A 21,485-nucleotide genomic window follows, 5' to 3' on the forward strand; every position below is an offset into this window, starting at 1 on the left:
CACCGACCGATGATTTATCGACGAAAATCGAACTATCGATATATAACCGTAGGACATCCAAAATAAAACAATGGCCGCCATCAGGGGACTAATAAAATTCTCCTACTTTTCTCCGCGAAATGCAAGAGTTCGCTATGTCAGCAAGGTTTGTAAATATTGATCATAATTCTATTTAACTATTGAAACAAGATATGCCAATTTCTGTTAGTAGATGTTTTTTACGACGATATAATTTAATAGCCCGCGAAGGATTAAAATTAACAATAAAGAAATATTAATTATAAGGGATTATAACTATAAGCTTAGCTTTTTCCAAATTGTTATGATCGAACTTATCATACATTAGAATAGTTGTAGAAACCGGGGTCAGGGTTTGTTGGAAATTTAGGCAATATATATTTAATCAGTATTAACTTGATTAACCTCAGAACACACTAACTTTGACCTCAAAGTCTCGATGCGGTCTACCACGAGATCACGATATTTAGTTATTCAAAGTAAAACTCTACCACAGAAAGTAGTCTGCATGAAATCATTGTTTGGTGCTTTGTAGCAACAGGGTACGTAGGAGAATGGGAGTTTCGTTGGGTAGTCAAGTCACAAGGCTCCTTGGGAAAAGCATTGGGTGCCTACCACCCCCCCCCCCCTACCCTCCCACCCTCCCTTCCTGGTTAGCAACAAAAACTTTCCTTCTAATTATTGTCATGAAGGGTGGGGGGAGGGGGCACATGGTGTACAAATCTGGACTTATTTTGCTGTCTTTTAGGACATTCGACATGGGTTTCTTGATCTTGTTGGAAGGTACAGAGCATGTGACTGTTTGATATACCATTTTTCAACTAAACCACTTTCTGGTTTCTATGGTTCAAACTAATGGATAAGCATTTGGTGCTGTTTGATTGGTCACAGCCAACTAATGGATAAGCATTTGGTGCTGTTTGATTGGTCACAGCCTTGCAGAGAAGTGACATGATTGGAAATTATTTCATTGCTAGCATACTTGCCAACCTTGAAAGCTTAAAAACCCTGAGATTGTGCTTCAAATACAAGAACTATATAAGAAATTCTTGATGAATTTTTCTGGGAGATAACTGTAAATGTTTAGAAAATTTAGATATTTTTTTTGCTGGGAGATGAAGGCTAAAACCAGGAGTGTCCTTTGAAAACTGAGTTGCCAGTTATGTGCTGGCCAATGAAAATGCTTCAAGGATTTTGAATGATATAAGCCAGAAGGCAATTTATCTGTTGAAAGTCAAAAACAAGAGTTCACAGAATTTTCAAACCTGAAATTGACTTGAATATTGGATAGTTGACGCTCTATTGCTGTTCAGTGTTAATTTAATTTTTTTTAAATGGTAGTGATCTGGGTTTTAAAGTGAGTTTTATGGTTTGTGCTTCTTTTCATTCCAGAACCCCATTAATCAGACTTAACAAGTTGAGCGATGAAACTGGTAGGCCTTCCGTAGATAGCTTGCTATTATAGTAGTAGAGGTCTTTTATATATACATTCTTTAACAGCAAATAATTTAACCAAAATGATATTTTATAAATGATAATTTATTCAATAATACTATAATTACAAAAATACAACCAATAACTTGTTAGAACTAATATCCTTCTTAAATAAACATGTTTATCAAGAGAAAGTATTCTTTGTTAAGGCTGTAATATCACAGTGAAAGGCGAGCATTTGAACCCCGGCGGATCTGTAAAGGACCGAGCAGCACTCTTTTTGATAAAAGAAGCGGAGGAAAAAGGTACATCTCTTGCCAGGCCCACTAGCCACACTTTAAACCTAATTTCAACTTTTGTTTCTTTTCTGTTTTATGCTTATTGCATAACTGCATTGGCAGGTATTTTATTGTGTATATTTCGAAGTCACAAGCACCCTTTTTTCCCCTTTTTTTTTTCATGAGTTTCTTAACAAGACCTGGCCAATATTGACACTAGTTTCACTAGGTTCTATTATGATAATAATATATATACACCCCATGCTATCTTACCTCCTATTTGGTTGCAGGTCTCCTAAAGCCAGGAGGGACAGTAGTAGAAGGGACAGCTGGCAACACAGGTGTAATAATTCTTGAAAGCTGGTTGAAACCTTGTAAATTCTGGGTTTAATGTTTCCTTTACAATCATCTTTCACCAGGCATTGGGTTAGCACATATTTGCTTGGCTAAAGGCTACAAATGTGTCATATACATGCCAAACAACCAATCACAGGTAATTAACATATTTGTAGCGGACGCCCGCACGCCCGCGGGATTATCGATTGCAGTATTGATTAGGAAAGGAAGACGTGTTGTGGCGAGTTTGGGGGCCACAAAAGTTGTTGTTAATCAGCTAGTTTATCAGAGTTTGTAGGACTTTGAGGACATATTTGAGTACTGTTTTATTTGATTCATTTGTAAATTTAGATGCTATTTGTATTGTTTTATAGTTATTTAAGTGGTGTATTTGTGTGTTTAGGAACCGCTTCGCTTTTCGCTGCGGTGAAATGTTAAATGAGAGAACTTGTAAAGGAATAAAACGGTGATAGTTGAAGGGCGTTGGAAATTGTTGGAAAAGTGCCGCCATGGTGCCATTTGGAAATAGCAGCCACAATATTCCTTTTAGAAGATGCTAGACTAAAGGGTGCTTATATTACACTGAAATTAATTACATTGGCTAATAACAAAAGCTAACAGTGCAATATCTTACAGCAATATTCCCATGTCTTTGTCATGGATTGTTCTGGGACACCCTATAGTCTCTACAAAAAATAAGAGTGGAAAATCACTGCTTGGCAGACTAAAATTAAATGGTTGTTTGAAATTATAGACAGGGGTGGGCCATTACATGGCTTTAAATCATATTGGTGCGGTGGGGGCACCATACAGACATTCAGAAGATTGGATGGCCAAGCTACCGCACTGCTCATTTCTTTAGGATTTTTGAAAATATCAGGGGTGAGACCATGCCCCCCCTACCCCTCCCCCTTATTGGCCCTGGAGTAGACATGCCCCCCTTTGCCCCTCCCCCTTATTGGCCCTGGAGTTTGCCCCTCCCCCTTATTGGCCCTGGAGTAGACATGCCCCCCCTTGCCCCTCCCCCTTATTGGCCCTGGAGTAGACAAGCCCCCCTTGCCCCTCCCCCTTATTGGCCCTGGAGTAGACATGCCCCCCTTGCCCCTCCCCCTTATTGGCCCTGGAGTAGACATGCCCCCCTTTGCCCCTCCCCCTCATTGGCCCTGGAGTAGACATGCCCCCCTTTGCCCCTCCCCCTTATTGGCCCTGGAGTAGACATGCCCCCCTTTGCCCCTCACCCTTATTGGCCCTGGAGTAGACATGCCCCACTCCCTGTATTCCAAAAAAATTAATTAACTCAAAACAAGCTTTGCATGTAGCTGGATTTTCACACCCCAGGTATTTTTCCATGGCACATAGAGGTTGAGGGGTGTTTCTAATCATGTGATTGACATCTAAGGGTCTTGATTTCCTACACAGGAGAAGATGGATTTGCTGAAGGCTTTAGGTGCAGAGGTGAGGCCTGTACCTGTGGTTCCATTTGATGATCAGATGAACTATAATCACCAGGCAAGAAGATATGCTGAGAGTATTGAGAATGGTGTTTGGACAAATCAGGTAAGTCATTTGTTTTCCTTGAATCAAGGAGCAAGGTCCATGTTTGTTTCCATACTAACAAGATCCTCTGATTATTTTTACTTTGTATGCAAAAAGATAAGGATACACTGAAAGAGTGGTAATTGGCTTGCCATTTTGCCAATGGCTTACTAAAAAAAAGTTGTTTTAACACTACTGGAGTCATTTGCTTCTCTAATTCAAGCTCTTGAAAAGTAGAGAGATTAGCAAACTTTCAATTTTATTACAAGAATTTTGGTCCTTGTTTACACTCACTTTGAAGCCATTTTTTAAGCCTGGATGCTCTGCATGGGAACAGAAACCTTGAACAAAATTCTTTATTCCTGTAATTGGCAGTTTGACAATACAGCTAACAGGCGAGCACACTTTGAGACCACGGGCCCTGAGATTTGGCAGCAGACGGATGGGCAAATAGATGCTGTTGTCTTTGGCACTGGTACAGGGGGGACCTTAGCAGGTGATGACCAAACTTTGAGATATTGAAAAATTGATATTAATTGTATAGTATTATTTCTTATATTGCTTTGTTTTTCAAGGTGTGGGATCATTTCTGAAATCAAAAAACCCTAATGTCAAAGTGATACTGGCAGATCCCCAGGTAAGTTTGTACCCTGTCCTTCCCATCCCCATACCATACATTTACACCCCACTTCCCTAAATACTAAACCCCCCTTCCCTTTATACGATACCCCACTTCCCTAAATACTAAACCCTCCTCCATGCATTCCATACCCCACCTCCCTAGATACCTCACCACAACTCCCTACATACCATGTGCCCTCCCACATACCATAACCCCCCTATGTACCAATACCATATCCCCTATCACAACCTTGGATTCCATACCTTCCTTCCCAACATACCATATCTCCTTCCCTACAAACCATATCCCCTTCCCTACATACCATACCCCCTTCCCTACATACCATATCTCCTTCCCTACAAACCATATCCCCTTCCCTACATACCATACCCCCTTCCCTACATACCATATCTCCTTTCCTACATATCATATCTCCTTCCCTACATGCCATATCTCCTTCCCAACATACCATATCTCTTTCCCTACATACCCATATCTCCTTCCGTACATGCCATATCTCCTTCCGTACATACCTATATCCCCTTCCCTACATACCATATCTCCTTCCCTACATGCCATATCTCCTTCCCTACATACCATATCTCCTTCCCTACATACCATATCTCTTTCCCTACATACCATATCTCCTTCCCTACAAACCATATCTCCTTCCCTACAAACCATATCTCCTTCCCTACATACCATATCTCCTTCCCTACATGCCATATCTCCTTCCCTACATACCATATCTCCTTCCCTACATGCCATATCTCCTTCCCTACTTGCCATATCTCCAGTACATACCATATCTCCTTCCCTACATACCATATATCCTTCCCTACTTACCATATCTCCTTCCCTACATATCATATCTCCTTCCGTACATACCCATATCCCCTTCCCTACATACCATATCTCCTTTCCTACATACCATGTCTCCTTCCGTACATACCCATATCTCCTTTCCTACATATCATATCTCCTTCCCTACATACCATATCTCCTTCCGTACATACCTATATCCCCTTCCCTACATACCATATCTCCTTCCCTACATACCATATCTCCTTCCCTACATACCATATCTCCTTCCCTACATACCATATCTCCTTCCCTACATACCATATCCCCTTCCCTACATGCCATATCTCCTTCCCTACATACCATATCTCCTTCCCTACATACCATATCTCCTTTCCTACATACCATATCTCCTTCCCTACATACCATATCTCCTTCCCTACATACCATATCCCCTTCCCTACATACCATATCTCCTTCCCTACATACCATATCCCCTTCCCTACATGCCATATCTCCCGTACATACCATATCTCCTTCCCTACATACCATATCTCCTTCCCTACATACCATATCTCCTTCCCTACATACCATATCTCCTTCCCTACATACCATATCCCCTTCCCTACATGCCATATCTCCCGTACATGCCATATCTCCTTCCCTACATACCATATCTCCTTCCCTACATACCATATCTCCTTCCCTACATACCATATCTCCTTCCCTACATACCATATCCCCTTCCCTACATGCCATATCTCCCGTACATACCATATCTCCTTCCCTACAAACCATATCTCCTTCCCTACAAACCATATCTCTTTCCCTACTTACCATATCTCCTTCCCTACAAACCATATCTCCTTCCCTACATACCATATCTCCTTCCCTACATACCATATCTCTTTCCCTACATACCTTATCTTCCGTACATGCCATACCCCCTTCCCTACATGCCATATCTCCTTCCCTACATACCATATCTCCTTCCCTACATACCATATCTCCTTCCCTACATACCATATTCCCTTCCCTACATGCCATATCTCCCGTACATACCATATCTCCTTCCCTACAAACCATATCTCCTTCCCTACAAACCATATCTCTTTCCCTACTTACCATATCTCCTTCCCTACAAACCATATCTCCTTCCCTACATACCATATCTCCTTCCCTACATACCATATCTCCTTCCCTACATACCATATCCCCTTCCCTACATGCCATATCTCCCGTACATGCCATATCTCCTTCCCTACATACCATATCTCCTTCCCTACATACCATATCTCCTTCCCTACATACCATATCTCCTTCCCTACATACCATATCCCCTTCCCTACATGCCATATCTCCCGTACATACCATATCTCCTTCCCTACAAACCATATCTCCTTCCCTACAAACCATATCTCTTTCCCTACTTACCATATCTCCTTCCCTACAAACCATATCTCCTTCCCTACATACCATATCTCCTTCCCTACATACCATATCTCTTTCCCTACATACCATATCTCTTTCCTACATACCATATCTCTTTCCTACATACCATATCTCCTTCCCTACGTACCATATCTCTTTCCTACATACCATATCTCCTTCCCTACATACCATACCCCCTTCCCTACATACCATATCTCTTTCCCTACATACCATATCTCTTTCCCTACATACCATATCTCTTTCCTACATACCATACCCCCTTCCCTACATACCATATCCCCTTCCCTACATGCCATATCCCCTTCCCTACATACCATATCCCCTTCCCTACACACCATATCTCCTTCCCTACATACCATACCCCCTTCCCTACATACCATATCTCTTTCCCTACTTACCATATCCCCCTCCCTACATAGCATATCTCCTGCCTAAATACCACAATACATACCTTCCTACCATACCCCCCTATATACTCCTTACTCCCTCCCCTATATCTCATATTTGCCTGTTTGTTCGCAGCATCTAAATTAGCTCTGCCCGCAACCAAAACAAGTTTGTTTTTTATAGGGAAGTGTCCTCTATAATTATTTTAAAATTGGTGAACTTGTACGAACTGAAGGCAGCTCTATAACAGAAGGTACAGTAGGATTCAGTGAAGTTTGTATTGGGTCATGGGTTACAATGAAGTGTGTGGGCCACACACCTCACTTGTCTCAATTACAGGAATATCAAGAATCTTGGCCCTGTCCCGTTATTCAGACAAAAAGACGAGAACATTAATTAACATTCATGTCAATTTTACTGATGAACACTGATGGAAACAAACCACTTTGTTTTAAATCTAACAAAATAATTGCAATTTGATATGCTTTGTTTAGATCTGTTTTTTTAGAGTTTTACTGTGTACAATATTGAAGATGTTATTAAAAACTTCAACAAAAGCTAATTCTCTGGTATCTATTCTAGGAATTGGGCAAGGCAGGGTTACAAGTAACCTGCAGGGGGCTCCCATCGATGATGCTGTTTTCGTACTTGACAAGGAAGCGGTGGAAATGGTGAGTCCAACTCAGGCTATTGTGTTGTTCCTTTTTTGTCATTAATTTGCAAGCCATGAAAACCTGAGCTGAAAGTCTGAGACATCCTAATTGAGAAGCAACTGGCTTTGCCCCCCCCCCCCCCCCCCTCTGGCTCATCTTTTAGGGGTTAGAATTTTGGGTCCAGGTATCTGTTAGAAAACAGTTGCTAGTGCCTGTGCTGGATTTCAAAAGGCATTATCGATTGTTTTTACTGAAAAGAAATAAAGAGTAACAAGATTTGAGTGATTTTGAAAATAGTTTAAGTTTGAAAATGTTTCAGGTCTAAATTCTGGTCCAGTCTTGTATTGTCAACTTTTCCATACAATGCCCACCCCCATCCTACCACATGCTGTACTCCCCCTGGTCCCCACCCATCTATCATAGGTCACTTTTTTATGGAATTTATTTACATATGGGAGGGGTCAGATGACGTCATCACTTGTGTCATTTATGTCTAAAACACTTATGTTGAAAGTTCCAAGAGATTTGACATAAAACAGAAGATTTTATAAAACAAACAAATTTCCCTAGCAACGGGCTCAAAAGATACCATAGGCCCTTAAGGCCAGGCACGAATGTACTCTACTTCTGCACACACCTCTTTTCTGTCTCATGAAGACGTGGTCATTTTTCAGACATTTTTCTTGTTACATGAAGAAGGGTTCTTTGTTGGTGCATCATCAGGGCTTAATGTGACTGCTGCTGTTAAGGTAAGATTACACTACACCAGCAGTGCTGCTGTTGAGGTAAGATTACACTACACCAGCAGTGCTGCTGTTAAGGTAAGATTACACTACACCGGCAGTGCTGCTGTTGAGGTAAGATTACACTACACCAGCAGTGCTGCTGTTAAGGTAAGATTACACTACACCAGCAGTGCTGCTGTTAAGGTAAGATTACACTACACCGGCAGTGCTGCTGTTAAGGTAAGATTACACTACACCAGCAGTGCTGCTGTTGAGGTAAGATTACACTAAACCAGCAGTGCTGCTGTTAAGGTAAGATTACACTACACCAGCAGTGCTGCTGTTGAGGTAAGATTACACTACACCAGCAGTGCTGCTGTTAAGGTAAGATTACACTACACCGGCAGTGCTGCTGTTGAGGTAAGATTACACTACACCAGCAGTGCTGCTGTTAAGGTAAGATTACACTAAACCAGCAGTGCTGCTGTTAAGGTAAGATTACACTACACCGGCAGTGCTGCTGTTAAGGTAAGATTACACTACACCAGCAGTGCTGCTGTTGAGGTAAGATTACAGTACACCAGCAGTGCTGCTGTCAAGGTAAGATTACACTACACCAGCAGTGCTGCTGTTGAGGTAAGATTACACTACACCAGCAGTGCTGCTGTTAAGGTAAGATTACACTACACCAGCAGTGCTGCTGTCAAGGTAAGATTACACTACACCAGCAGTGCTGCTGTCAAGGTAAGATTACACTACACCAGCAGTGCTGCTGTCAAGGTAAGATTACACTACACCAGCAGTGCTGCTGTTGAGGTAAGATTACACTACACCAGTAGTGCTGATGTCAAGGTAAGATTACACTACACCAGCAGTGCTGCTGTTAAGGTAAGATTACACTAAACCAGCAGTGCTGCTGTTGAGGTAAGATTACACTACACCAGCAGTGCTGCTGTTAAGGTAAGATTACACTACACCAGCAGTGCTGCTGTCAAGGTAAGATTACACTACACCAGCAGTGCTGCTGTCAAGGTAAGATTACACTACACCAGCAGTGCTGCTGTTAAGGTAAGATTACACTACACCAGCAGTGCTGCTGTTAAGGTAAGATTACACTACACCAGCAGTGCTGCTGTTAAGGTAAGATTACACTACACCAGCAGTGCTGCTGTTAAGGTAAGATTACACTACACTAGCAGTGCTGCTGTTAAGGTAAGATTACACTACACCAGCAGTGCTGCTGTCAAGGTAAGATTACACTACACCAGCAGTGCTGCTGTCAAGGTAAGATTACACTACACCAGCAGTGCTGCTGTCAAGGTAAGATTACACTACACCAGCAGTGCTGCTGTCAAGGTAAGATTACACTACACCAGCAGTGCTGCTGTCAAGGTAAGATTACACTACACCAGCAGTGCTGCTGTCAAGGTAAGATTACACTACACCAGCAGTGCTGCTGTCAAGGTAAGATTACACTACACCAGCAGTGCTGCTGTCAAGGTAAGATTACACTACACCGGCAGTGCTGCTGTCAAGGTAAGATTACACTACACCAGCAGTGCTGCTGTTAAGGTAAGATTACACTACACCGGCAGTGCTGCTGTTGAGGTAAGATTACACTACACCAGCAGTGCTGCTGTTAAGGTAAGATTACACTACACCAGCAGTGCTGCTGTTAAGGTAAGATTACACTACACCAGCAGTGCTGCTGTTAAGGTAAGATTACACTAAACCAGCAGTGCTGCTGTTAAGGTAAGATTACACTACACCAGCAGTGCTGCTGTTAAGGTAAGATTACACTACACCAGCAGTGCTGCTGTTAAGGTAAGATTACACTACACCAGCAGTGCTGCTGTTAAGGTAAGATTACACTACACCAGCAGCGCTGCTGTTGAGGTAAGATTACACTACACCAGCAGTGCTGCTGTTAAGGTAAGATTACACTACACCAGCAGTGCTGCTGTTAAGGTAAGATTACACTACACCAGCAGTGCTGCTGTTAAGGTAAGATTACACTACACCAGCAGTGCTGCTGTTGAGGTAAGATTACACTACACCAGCAGTGCTGCTGTCAAGGTAAGATTACACTACACCAGCAGTGCTGATGTCAAGGTAAGATTACACTAAACCAGCAGTGCTGCTGTTGAGGTAAGATTACACTACACCAGCAGTGCTGCTGTTGAGGTAAGATTACACTAAACCAGCAGTGCTGCTGTTAAGGTAAGATTACAGTACACCAGCAGTGCTGCTGTTAAGGTAAGATTACACTAAACCAGCAGTGCTGCTGTTAAGGTAAGATTACACTACACCAGCAGTGCTGCTGTTAAGGTAAGATTACACTACACCAGCAGTGCTGCTGTTAAGGTAAGATTACACTACACCAGCAGTGCTGCTGTTAAGGTAAGATTACACTAAACCAGCAGTGCTGCTGTTAAGGTAAGATTACACTACACCAGCAGTGCTGCTGTTAAGGTAAGATTACACTACACCAGCAGTGCTGCTGTTAAGGTAAGATTACACTACACCAGCAGTGCTGCTGTTAAGGTAAGATTACACTACACCAGCAGTGCTGCTGTTGAGGTAAGATTACACTACACCAGCAGTGCTGCTGTCAAGGTAAGATTACACTACACCAGCAGTGCTGATGTCAAGGTAAGATTACACTAAACCAGCAGTGCTGCTGTTGAGGTAAGATTACACTACACCAGCAGTGCTGCTGTTAAGGTAAGATTACACTACACCAGCAGTGCTGCTGTTAAGGTAAGATTACACTACACCAGCAGTGCTGCTGTTAAGGTAAGATTACACTACACTAGCAGTGCTGCTGTTAAGGTAAGATTACACTACACCAGCAGTGCTGCTGTTAAGGTAAGATTACACTACACCAGCAGTGCTGCTGTTAAGGTAAGATTACACTACACTAGCAGTGCTGCTGTTAAGGTAAGATTACACTACACTAGCAGTGCTGCTGTTGAGGTAAGATTACACTACACCAGCAGTGCTGCTGTCAAGGTAAGATTACACTACACCAGCAGTGCTGCTGTCAAGGTAAGATTACACTACACCAGCAGTGCTGCTGTTAAGGTAAGATTACACTACACCAGCAGTGCTGCTGTTGAGGTAAGATTACACTACACCAGCAGTGCTGCTGTTGAGGTAAGATTACACTACACCAGCAGTGCTGCTGTTAAGGTAAGATTACACTACACCAGCAGTGCTGCTGTTGAGGTAAGATTACACTACACCAGCAGTGCTGCTGTTGAGGTAAGATTACACTACACCAGCAGTGCTGCTGTTGAGGTAAGATTACACTACACTAGCAGTGCTGCTGTCAAGGTAAGATTACACTACACCAGCAGTGCTGCTGTTGAGGTAAGATTACACTACACTAGCAGTGCTGCTGTTAAGGTAAGATTACACTTCACCAGCAGTGCTGCTGTTAAGGTAAGATTACACTACACCAGCAGTGCTGCTGTTAAGGTAAGATTACACTACACCAGCAGTGCTGCTGTTGAGGTAAGATTACACTACACCAGCAGTGCTGCTGTTGAGGTAAGATTACACTACACCAGCAGTGCTGCTGTTAAGGTAAGATTACACTAAACCAGCAGTGCTGCTGTTGAGGTAAGATTACACTACACCAGCAGTGCTGCTGTTAAGGTAAGATTACACTACACCAGCAGTGCTGCTGTTAAGGTAAGATTACACTACACCAGCAGTGCTGCTGTTAAGGTAAGATTACACTACACCAGCAGTGCTGCTGTTAAGGTAAGATTACACTACACCAGCAGTGCTGCTGTCAAGGTAAGATTACACTACACCAGCAGTGCTGCTGTTAAGGTAAGATTACAGTACACCAGCAGTGCTGCTGTTAAGGTAAGATTACACTAAACCAGCAGTGCTGCTGTTAAGGTAAGATTACACTACACCAGCAGTGCTGCTGTCAAGGTAAGATTACACTACACCAGCAGTGCTGCTGTTAAGGTAAGATTACAGTACACCAGCAGTGCTGCTGTTAAGGTAAGATTACACTAAACCAGCAGTGCTGCTGTTAAGGTAAGATTACACTACACTAGCAGTGCTGCTGTTGAGGTAAGATTACACTACACCGGCAGTGCTGCTGTTAAGGTAAGATTACACTACACCAGCAGTGCTGCTGTTAAGGTAAGATTACACTACACCAGCAGTGCTGCTGTTAAGGTAAGATTACACTACACCAGCAGTGCTGCTGTCAAGGTAAGATTACACTACACCAGCAGTGCTGCTGTTGAGGTAAGATTACACTACACCAGCAGTGCTGCTGTCAAGGTAAGATTACACTACACCAGCAAAATCAGCTTGTGAAAAGTCTTATGATTTTGACCACCTTTTTTTCTGGTGGTACAACTCTGAAGGCTTATATGTTGCTTGGAAGTTCCATTAGTAGCTTTATTTTCTCAACAGGTTGCCAAAATGCTTGGGCCAGGCCACACAATAGCTACATGTCTTTGTGATACAGGGCAGGTATACACTATTTGTTTCATATTTTATTTGTTATTTCTATAAATTATTATTATATTATTATATATACTGTTATCGGTATATGTAATACTATGCTGAAAAATGCTTTCTTTTTGTTTTTTAGCGTTATTTCAACAGGCTTTATAATAAAAGTTGGTTAGAAAGCAAAGGTGAGCATTTTAAATAATAAAGTGATAATATAATGGTAATATTTACTTGCCAACATTGAGATTTGATTCTGTGGCCAAAGAGCAATAGAATCATCCAATATCATGCAAAATCACTTTTCTGCTAGATAAGCTTGGTGAAATGGGTCATTCACCTGTGATGTATGAGAAATAAATGCCCACATAAATTTTCAATTTTAATTTTTTAAAGCCTTTTGTGATAATTTGTACAATCCTAGAGCTCATGGTTCTTTTATAATGAATAGCACTTGCTCTGGCTGCATTGCTGTTGCATTGTATGCTAGGCTTGGGTAGCAGTATAAAACGTTTAGTAATGAAAGTCATGTTTGTAATAATTTTTTGTAATTTCTCACAGGACTTCTAGATGCTGTACCTGAACGATATCACCACTCCTTGTACTGAGAATTTCAAGCAAACATCCAATCAGTTATCAAATATCACTTCCCCTATTCCTATTTTTTATAATCTAAATCTTGAGGTCAAATAACAGACATATTTTTGTAATTAAAGTTTGTGTTATTGAAAAATTTAATGAATAGAAGACTCCTTCAAATAGTTATTAGTATAGAATAAGTTAGTAAAATAAAAGACTATTTAGCTCAACGACTTGACACAACTCATTCTTAAAACATTATGTTAATTTTCTTTTCTTTAGAGAAGTAAAGTTGTCTGTGATGTCTCTATAAATATATTTTATATTCCAGTCAATTGTGTTCTTCTGTAAACGTCTGACACTTTTAAGATTAACTATTGATTTATACTTATAATTAAAATAATAGACTGTTATTTTCCCCAATATTTATTGTTGCCCCTACACTATTTGTCTACAGGTTAGCTAGAAAATCAAGTTCGTCAAATGTAGTTCACTAGTCTTTAATCAGCAGCAAATATATTTTTTTGTTTGGCTGGCCTTTAGGGACAACCCTGACATTAAAATGTTAGCCATCTTTGTCTGGCATTTGTAGCTGTGCCATCTTTGCCATGACACTGTCTTTGTCACTTGTCTCATCTTCAACATCTCCTTCTTTCTCCATGTCATCGTCTTCTTCTTCACTTTCATCATTGTCATCATCTTCATCGTAATCCTCATCGTCGTCGTCATCATCATCATCATCACCATAGTTTTGTGTAGATGCAGAAGAACCATAACCCCCATAAGAAAAACCACCACTGCCACCATAGTCATCATCATCATCATCATCTTGCATTTGGCGGCCATATGCATGTGTCCTTGCTATAGATCATCAGAATAAATAAGTATAATGGAAGGTTATTACAATACCAAGGTTATTACATTACATACATAATATTATAAATCTCAGTACTGGTGAATAAAAAAAACCTTAACTTGTTGAAATGACATAATTGAAAATTTTATATTGTAGTTGCTCAAAAAAATTGTAATAAATCATTATTCTTTTTTGTAAATACCTTATTGGTATTATATTTGTCACATTACTTAAGGTCTTGGTAAAGGTAAATTTGACACTATTTGTTTTTGTGGTTTTTGCAAAACATCGCGACCTCGTGACGGGTTTTAAGATATCGCCTGCAAATTTTCAGGATCTGATAGATAATTATGCCATGTCATAAAGTGTGTGAGGAATTTTTGACCGAAGATTGCTTTTATAGGACTTTTCATGTCCAAATTTAGCCATAAATGAGAGTTCCAACTTTGATTCGTTATATTTTGTTGACAGTGTCATATAACGAAAAGTCCTCACACACTTTGTTAGATCATCTATCTGAACAATAATGCGAAGGTGCATTACGCTCTAAAGTAAACTCCATACATTTGAGTTTGAGGCCTCAAAACTTAAACACGGAATTAGCTATTGCAAAACTAAAACTTGCAGGAGATAATTTATAAATTTATCTTTTATTTGATATAGTTTGTACATGCAGTGAAAATCGCGGTGCGACAATATTTTTTTCCGCAGACATGTCGTTTACCTTTACCGAGACCTTAAATTCCGAGAGTATCAAGAATTTTTTTAAAAAAAAATTAAATTTAAGAGACATGAAATTCCAACAACTTTAATATTGCGAAATTTTAAATAACCTCCAATTTTTTATTTTTCTTATTTTTCTAGTACCAATAAGGTAAACCTTATTTTCCTTCTTCACAAACTTACTTGACATGGAGAGTTCTTTTGTCTCCTTAGTATCATGTCCACATTTTGGACAAGGGATGGCCTGGCCACGTGTGTATTTCACCCCCTTGCGCCGCACATGGTCCTCACAAAAACACACCTAGTGAACGAAAAGCACATCACATCAGCACTCAATAGAGATCAAACATACTTTTGAGGGGATAACATTCAGAGTTATGTTCACTGCCTCAGCCTAAGTTATGTTAACAAGCCGCAGCCGTCTTTAAGCACTAGAAAACAACTACAAAAATAGCTAAAGCAGAAGAGCAAATTCAATGAGTGATGTGATGTGATGTGATGTGATGTGATGTTGATTGAGTGATCAAGTGAATTGTATCTGGTACTAAATGAATGGATATTGCAAACCATACCTTACACCGCAAACAGGAATACTGGCCCAGTCGATTGCAGGAGCCACCTAGCAAACAATATTTTATTTTCTAATAAAACTGTAATATGCAATGCAGCAGCATTTAGTATTTGGTCATAAAATAATGAAATAATTCTTGAAAAATCACACTATAAATTTTAAAAGACTCACACTTATATGACTCTGACTGCAGTACTTGGCACTTGGCCTGGTGTTCAAATTGATCATCCTCACATAAGAATTTGTCACAGTAAGCACACCGGAACATCCTCCCACCTGTAACAAAATGCATGTTGAACATAATAAATAATATTTATCAAATATATGGCAGGTCATTGGATAAGGAGGTGGAACATAATACATTTTTATCAGATATATGGCAGGTCATTGAACATAATACATATTTATCAGATATATGGCGGGTCATTTAACATAATACATATTTATCAGATATATGGCGGGCCATTGGACATAATACATACTTACCAGATATATGGCAGGGCCATTGAACATAATACATATTTACCAGATATATGGTGGGTCATTGAACATAATACATATTTATCAGATATATGGCGGGCCATTGAACATAATACATATTTACCAGATATATGGCAGGTCATTGAACATAATACATATTTACCAGATATATGGCAGGTCATTGAACATAATACATATTTACCAGATATATGGCAGGTCATTGAGGGGGTGGGGGTGGGGTCACCTTTATCCAGTATTTTTTTTTCAGATTTTTTTTAACTTTACAAGACCCCTTAGAAGGTTGTTTATTACCACCACAACTATTCCTAGCTATAGTATAGATATGGTGCAGTCTACCATAACTAATAACACATAACTGATAAAGCTACTACATATTATGCATGCTATTTTGTATTTTCCCTTCGCATTTATATTTTTGCATTTATGTTTTTTGCAAATAGTGTGAAAAGTACAGTGGTTCCCAATCAAACTGAGGTACATATCACAAAATTAGTACCAATGCAATGTGGATTAACCTTGTCTGAATAGTTTTCTAGACCAGTGCTATAAAAACAAGGTATAATTAATATTAAGGAATCCAGGGTGCAATTTGAGCACTTATCTACTAACTTTCATGGTTTTCAAATTTTCTGAATTTTGAGACAGAGAAAACTAGACATTTAGAAAAATTATATTTTCGGTATTTACAACAGCCTTTCTCAGGGTGACTGAGGCTAGCAACTGTAATCACATGTAATAAAGATAACATGTTACAATATAAAGATAACAGTAAGTCACTCACCCTGGTCCCACACCCCTCTTTCACACTCCAAGCAATCCGCCTCTCTCAGCGGGCACTCACACGCATGTGTTGTCAGGCACTTCTTTCCATGACAAATGAAAGTTTCACAAAAATCACAAACCGCTCCCTGAAAAAATGACAATAAAAGCAATTCTCTTGAATTTGTGAAGTACCTGATTCTTATTGTTCTCAGGTCATGGACATTTGTGTTACATCACTATCTATTCTTATAGATAGTGATAGCGATAGCTAATATTCATTTATCCAAATAACATGTTGAAATACTATCCCCTTCACAACATCATACAACATGGATTACAAATAGTACCCTTAGCCAAACATGAGCATCAATTAAAGAAATTTGTTGACACAACTTTTATTACACAAGAAATGCACTGGCAAATGCAACACTGTTTACAAATAACACAATACTGTTTACACATTACATTTCCCACTAACCAACACAGCAAGATGTTTCCCACTTAACCAACATGGCAAGACAACAACACTGTTAACACAACATAATGCAACACTGTTTACAAATAACACAATACTGTTTACACATTACATTTCCCACTTACCAACACGGCATATGTTTCCCACTTAACCAACATGGCAAGACAACAACACTGGTAACACAACATAATGCAACACTGTTTACAAATAACAATAACAATACTGTTTACACATAACATTTCCCACTAACCGACACGGCAAGAAATTTCCCACTTAACCAACATGGCAAGACAACAACACTGTTAACACAACATAATGCAACACTGTTTACAAATAACACAATACTGTTTACATGTAACATTTCCTTACCACCATGGCAAGACCAGTCGTAAACGTTCCAACATGTTTGATAACACAGTCACCAGTCTTCATCATACACTTGGATTTACCTGCACAATCAGATTTTCATCAAAGATTTTTCTTTTATATACAAATGCACACTGAAAAAGGTACAAAAAAGACCATACACACTGTACTCTTAAACCAACAGGATAGGGTTTTTACTCACCGCAATGTCCACAAACAGGAAGCTTCTGTAGAGCATTACAGAAATAACAAAATGCTCTGCTCTTTTGTCTCCTGTATGTAAAAAAATGTTTTATTTAAAGATAATCCAGAGTTTTAAGCGACACAAAATATGTGTTAAGATAATTTTCTTGTTTAAATTAATAGCATATCAGAAATAAGTCAAAATGTCTGTGAGTGTTAAAACTCCATAAGCTTTCTTGAATAAATTGCAAACATGTACCTAGCATTTTCAGCTTAAGAAATTATATAACATGTAAAAACATGATTATGTGACAATGTGGTAAAAACATGCAAAAAAATGTATGTTTTTAGATAGATTAAAAATTAGATCAGTAATGAACGACTCATTTCATCCAGGTAATTTTCATTACTGGTCTACATAAGCTCCTACAAAGTCGAGCACTATTTTGGCTCAAGGTGAAAACTTCTACTGGATTAGATTAAAAATTATCTAAAAATTTTTTGAGAAAAATCAAGTAAGACACTTTGGCCCATTTACTCATATAACAATCAGCCTTGATTTTGCAATAAACTGTTATAATATGAAGCCTATCCTATCTCTGCTATATATTGGGGCATTATGTACCAAACAATAAGCATCACTTGTTATTTGCAGCTATTTCGAATAAGGTTGCACTCGAGAATCCATGTGTCGTAACCCGCGGTGTGTTTCATGGGTAGCACATAAATGGCTGATTTCTTGTATTGCCTAGTGCACACTAGCAACATAACAACATGGGCGCACTATGTTTAGCCCGACATAACGACATGGACATAATGACATAAAAGAAAAAAAACATGTTTTTTCTCTTATGTCGTTATGTCCATGTCGTTATGTTGAATATAAGAGTGTGCGCGCCCATGTCGTTATGTCGATATGTCGCTAGTGTGCACTAGGCATATCTGAAAGCTTTGTGAATGTTCATAAGAATGAAACAAGAATTCTGCAGCAATTGAAACCTGGATTTGTATTTTATATTCGCTTATTTACCTATTCACTTGATACCCATGAACCACCGCATGTTACGACACATAGATACTCTAAGTGCAACCTTAGTTGAAATAGGTGTATAACTTACATTTTGCATTTGTCGCATTCCTGACGATACGAACGCAACATGGGAAAACAAACAAAATACAGTTCGATTAAAACATCACAATAAAGCACATATTGGCCATAACACATAGAATTACTAGTATTAGGAGATAGACACCTTGGCCGGTAAGGTAGCATGTCTAAAATCACCTTTGTAAAATATGATACAAACTCGATTGTAAATCAAAGCTAACCATTTGTAGATTGCACGGGTGTTCAATCAATGCTTTATTCCTTCCCGATGCGGCTTGGATGTCCTTTTGCCTTGCTCGTTGCTTCTCGGCCTTTTTTCGCGCGCCCGTCTTTTTCTTTGGCATGTTTTATAAATACTCTTTACGTGTAAGATAATTTCCGTCATACGATCAAACCAACACGTGAAATATGGTTGTATAGAACTGTCTGTTCAATCAAAGGCTCTGCTTGGTACTTAGTTTGTTGCAGAACGTTGTTGTCGTCCAGGCGTCATTTCGCGAGAGAGTGAAACTGGGCACTAGTTTTTAGGTTCATTTACTTGACACACATGACAAATAACACAGGATAACCGGATATAAGGTGCCATACAGCTAATACAGTGGAAAAGCCACGACCCAGGAACACCCCCTTATTCAGGGGAAAATGCAAGAATATATTTTAGTAAATAAACAAGATAATTTGCGCGCAAGAGTCAAATAAGTATCTAGAGGATTTTTGAGAAATTTCTGATCGTCAACTAACTAGTGGGCTTATATAGGGGGAAGAAAGAGGTAACAAATTAGGTCCAGTCCCCCCCCCCCACCTCGCTGACGACTTTTGCTAAACAGTACCCCTCCTTTCCCTTACACAGGCAACAAAGTCTTCATTCTCCACCCCCACCTCTGCTTATTGTATGCTAGTGTGCTTCTAAAGTTCACATTTATGTATACATACTCGCAAGGATAGTTTGGCTATCCGACGGAGTTTAAGACTAGCAAAGGTCGCATGCGTGATCCGCACAATTGGCATCACGCTAGCCCGGTCGCAGCTCTAGATCCCTCATGGATCTAAGCTGTGGTTTAAAGCACTTCGTTCGTGTCGAAGTCGCCCTGCAGTTTTTTTTGCCGATGAAGTTTAACTGAGGCAAACCGGCTATGCCATGCTGACGAGTCCTAATAAGGACGAAACAGCTGTCCATGGTTGCCGAACTGCACGGGTAATAGACTGTGCTAGCGTCCCGTCTTGGCCCGACTGGTGCCAATGTGTGTATGCTAGTGTGCTTCTAAAGTTCACACTTATTGCTCCATTCACACTTATTGCTCCATCCGAATCAGCACAAGAACTTGTCGAAACTTGCTTAAGAATTCTTAGTAGTTTGGAAGCCGATATAGCCAGTGAATCGCTTTACTGAGCACGTGACTTTTTGAGTGGCAGGCACAAAAATGACTGCGACCATGAGCCAGAAAACGGAGAAAAAATAAAATCTCTAGATAAAACTAAGCCATTTCTAACGAATAAACTTTCTGACTTAAGCGCTGAATACGCTGACTTAAGCGCTGAATAAGTTACTTTTTGTTGTTGTTGTTATTAAACTCTGACTCCCCACCTCCCAAAAATATCAATTACGATTCCCTTACACGCTACCCAAAAACACATGTGGCATAGTCCATTACATACACAAATATAGCCTGTGAGGGACTGTGTAATAGATATTTTTAGGAGGTGGAAAGACCATGTGGGATGATGTTGCAAAAGAGATTTTTGGTCTCTAAATATATTTTTAGGGGTGACGCCTATACTTACTAGCTTAAATGGAAACCATGCCTGGAGCACTTAAAGAAGGCTGTGCGAAACTGTCATCCTCGATGGGATCGCCACCTTATCGTGGTGAGGGTGTTTATGTGTCCCAATGACCTCTAGAGCTATGTCGGCGGGAGTATTTTACTCCTGGCAGGGACACCCATGCCGAACAGGCCGAAAGGTAGGGGCCAGACGAAGAGTGATCCACTGGTCCTCCAGGTTGGGGGTTGGGCAAAGGGTTGATAACCCTCTCCCATAAAAAAATAGCTTATCACAGAAACCAGAAGCAGAGCAAATTCACTTGGGAGGACCGTGGCTGCATCTCATGAAAGAGATTGTATGATGCGCAGAGGCCAAAGCCATCCGGACGTCCCTGGGCTGACTAAACCATTGGTCCACCCAAAACATGCAATGAGAACAGGTAATTGGAATGATAGTAGCGGCAATGTTGCCCAAGCAGCGAGGGAAATGGGCAAGGAAACTCACTGGACAGGCCAAGGGAAAATGCAGCTGAGAGATGGCGAGACGATGGTTTACTGCAGCGTAGCATTAACTTTGACACCAGAAGGCAGAAGGAAACAGGGAAGACCCAAAACAAAATGGCGAAGGACTGTGGAAAGGGAGAGAGGCGAGGCGGGGTGGAGGAACTGGGACGAGGTGCGGTCAAAAGCAGCAGACAGGGAAAAGTGAAAAAGCACTGTGAAGGCCCTATGTGCCACACGGCACGAGGAGGACAGGTAACAGGTAACGGGCGAAACTGTAGGAGGTAAGAATTCACACAAAGGGATTTGCACTTCCACATCTCCACATCATTCTTTCATATGTACCTTACGCAAAACGACGGCGACGGCAAGGAGA

General features: G+C 40.3%; 2 protein-coding genes across 3 annotated transcripts; one reads left to right on the forward strand and one right to left on the reverse strand.

The window, feature by feature from the left end:
• The first annotated feature begins 11 nt into the window (after positions 1 to 11).
• LOC5508502 (cysteine synthase 1) lies at positions 12 to 14,282 on the forward strand. 2 transcript variants are annotated; one of them, XM_048723527.1, is made up of 15 exons: positions 12 to 145; positions 767 to 801; positions 1,411 to 1,451; positions 1,662 to 1,757; positions 2,021 to 2,071; positions 2,150 to 2,223; positions 3,486 to 3,623; positions 3,978 to 4,098; positions 4,178 to 4,239; positions 7,048 to 7,117; positions 7,447 to 7,535; positions 8,192 to 8,266; positions 12,686 to 12,745; positions 12,867 to 12,912; positions 13,286 to 14,282. In XM_048723527.1, exons 1-15 carry the CDS (start codon positions 71 to 73, stop codon positions 13,330 to 13,332), a joined length of 1,080 nt encoding a protein of 359 aa, XP_048579484.1. In that variant the 5' UTR covers positions 12 to 70; the 3' UTR covers positions 13,333 to 14,282. The 2 variants fall into 2 exon arrangements, with proteins under 2 accessions (XP_048579484.1, XP_048579485.1); XM_048723528.1 differs by lacking the exon at positions 767 to 801 and having other exon boundaries at positions 36 to 145.
• Positions 13,788 to 19,345, reverse strand: LOC5500406 (zinc finger protein 330 homolog). Its single transcript, XM_048723529.1, has 9 exons — positions 19,070 to 19,345; positions 18,859 to 18,878; positions 17,760 to 17,830; positions 17,561 to 17,640; positions 16,736 to 16,862; positions 15,625 to 15,729; positions 15,455 to 15,501; positions 15,066 to 15,183; positions 13,788 to 14,164 (listed from the first exon to the last, which is right to left on the reverse strand). The coding sequence occupies exons 1-9, from the start codon at positions 19,190 to 19,192 to the stop codon at positions 13,869 to 13,871; spliced, it is 987 nt and encodes a 328-aa protein (XP_048579486.1). The 5' UTR covers positions 19,193 to 19,345; the 3' UTR covers positions 13,788 to 13,868.
• Between the last annotated feature and the right edge of the window lie 2,140 nt (positions 19,346 to 21,485).

Source organism: Nematostella vectensis, chromosome 2 (assembly GCF_932526225.1).
Source record: "Nematostella vectensis chromosome 2, jaNemVect1.1, whole genome shotgun sequence".
Classification (NCBI taxonomy): domain Eukaryota; kingdom Metazoa; phylum Cnidaria; class Anthozoa; order Actiniaria; family Edwardsiidae; genus Nematostella; species Nematostella vectensis.

What these genes read in the sequence shown, in the direction of transcription:
- LOC5508502 (XM_048723527.1), top strand. Translation starts at nt 71, where the DNA reads ATGGCCGCCATCAGGGGACTAATAAAATTCTCCTACTTTTCTCCGCGA. An exon ending in TACAGGGGGGACCTTAGCAG is followed by an intron (nt 4,099 to 4,177) that starts GTGATGACCAAA and finishes TTGTTTTTCAAG; the next exon opens with GTGTGGGATCATTTCTGAAA. An exon ending in ACAAGGAAGCGGTGGAAATG is followed by an intron (nt 7,536 to 8,191) that starts GTGAGTCCAACT and finishes GTCATTTTTCAG; the next exon opens with ACATTTTTCTTGTTACATGA.
- LOC5500406 (XM_048723529.1), bottom strand. Translation starts at nt 19,192, where the DNA reads ATGCCAAAGAAAAAGACGGGCGCGCGAAAAAAGGCCGAGAAGCAACGA. An exon ending in CGACTGGTCTTGCCATGGTG is followed by an intron (nt 16,863 to 17,560) that starts GTAAGGAAATGT and finishes TCATTTTTTCAG; the next exon opens with GGAGCGGTTTGTGATTTTTG. An exon ending in GCAGTCAGAGTCATATAAGT is followed by an intron (nt 15,502 to 15,624) that starts GTGAGTCTTTTA and finishes ATTGTTTGCTAG; the next exon opens with GTGGCTCCTGCAATCGACTG.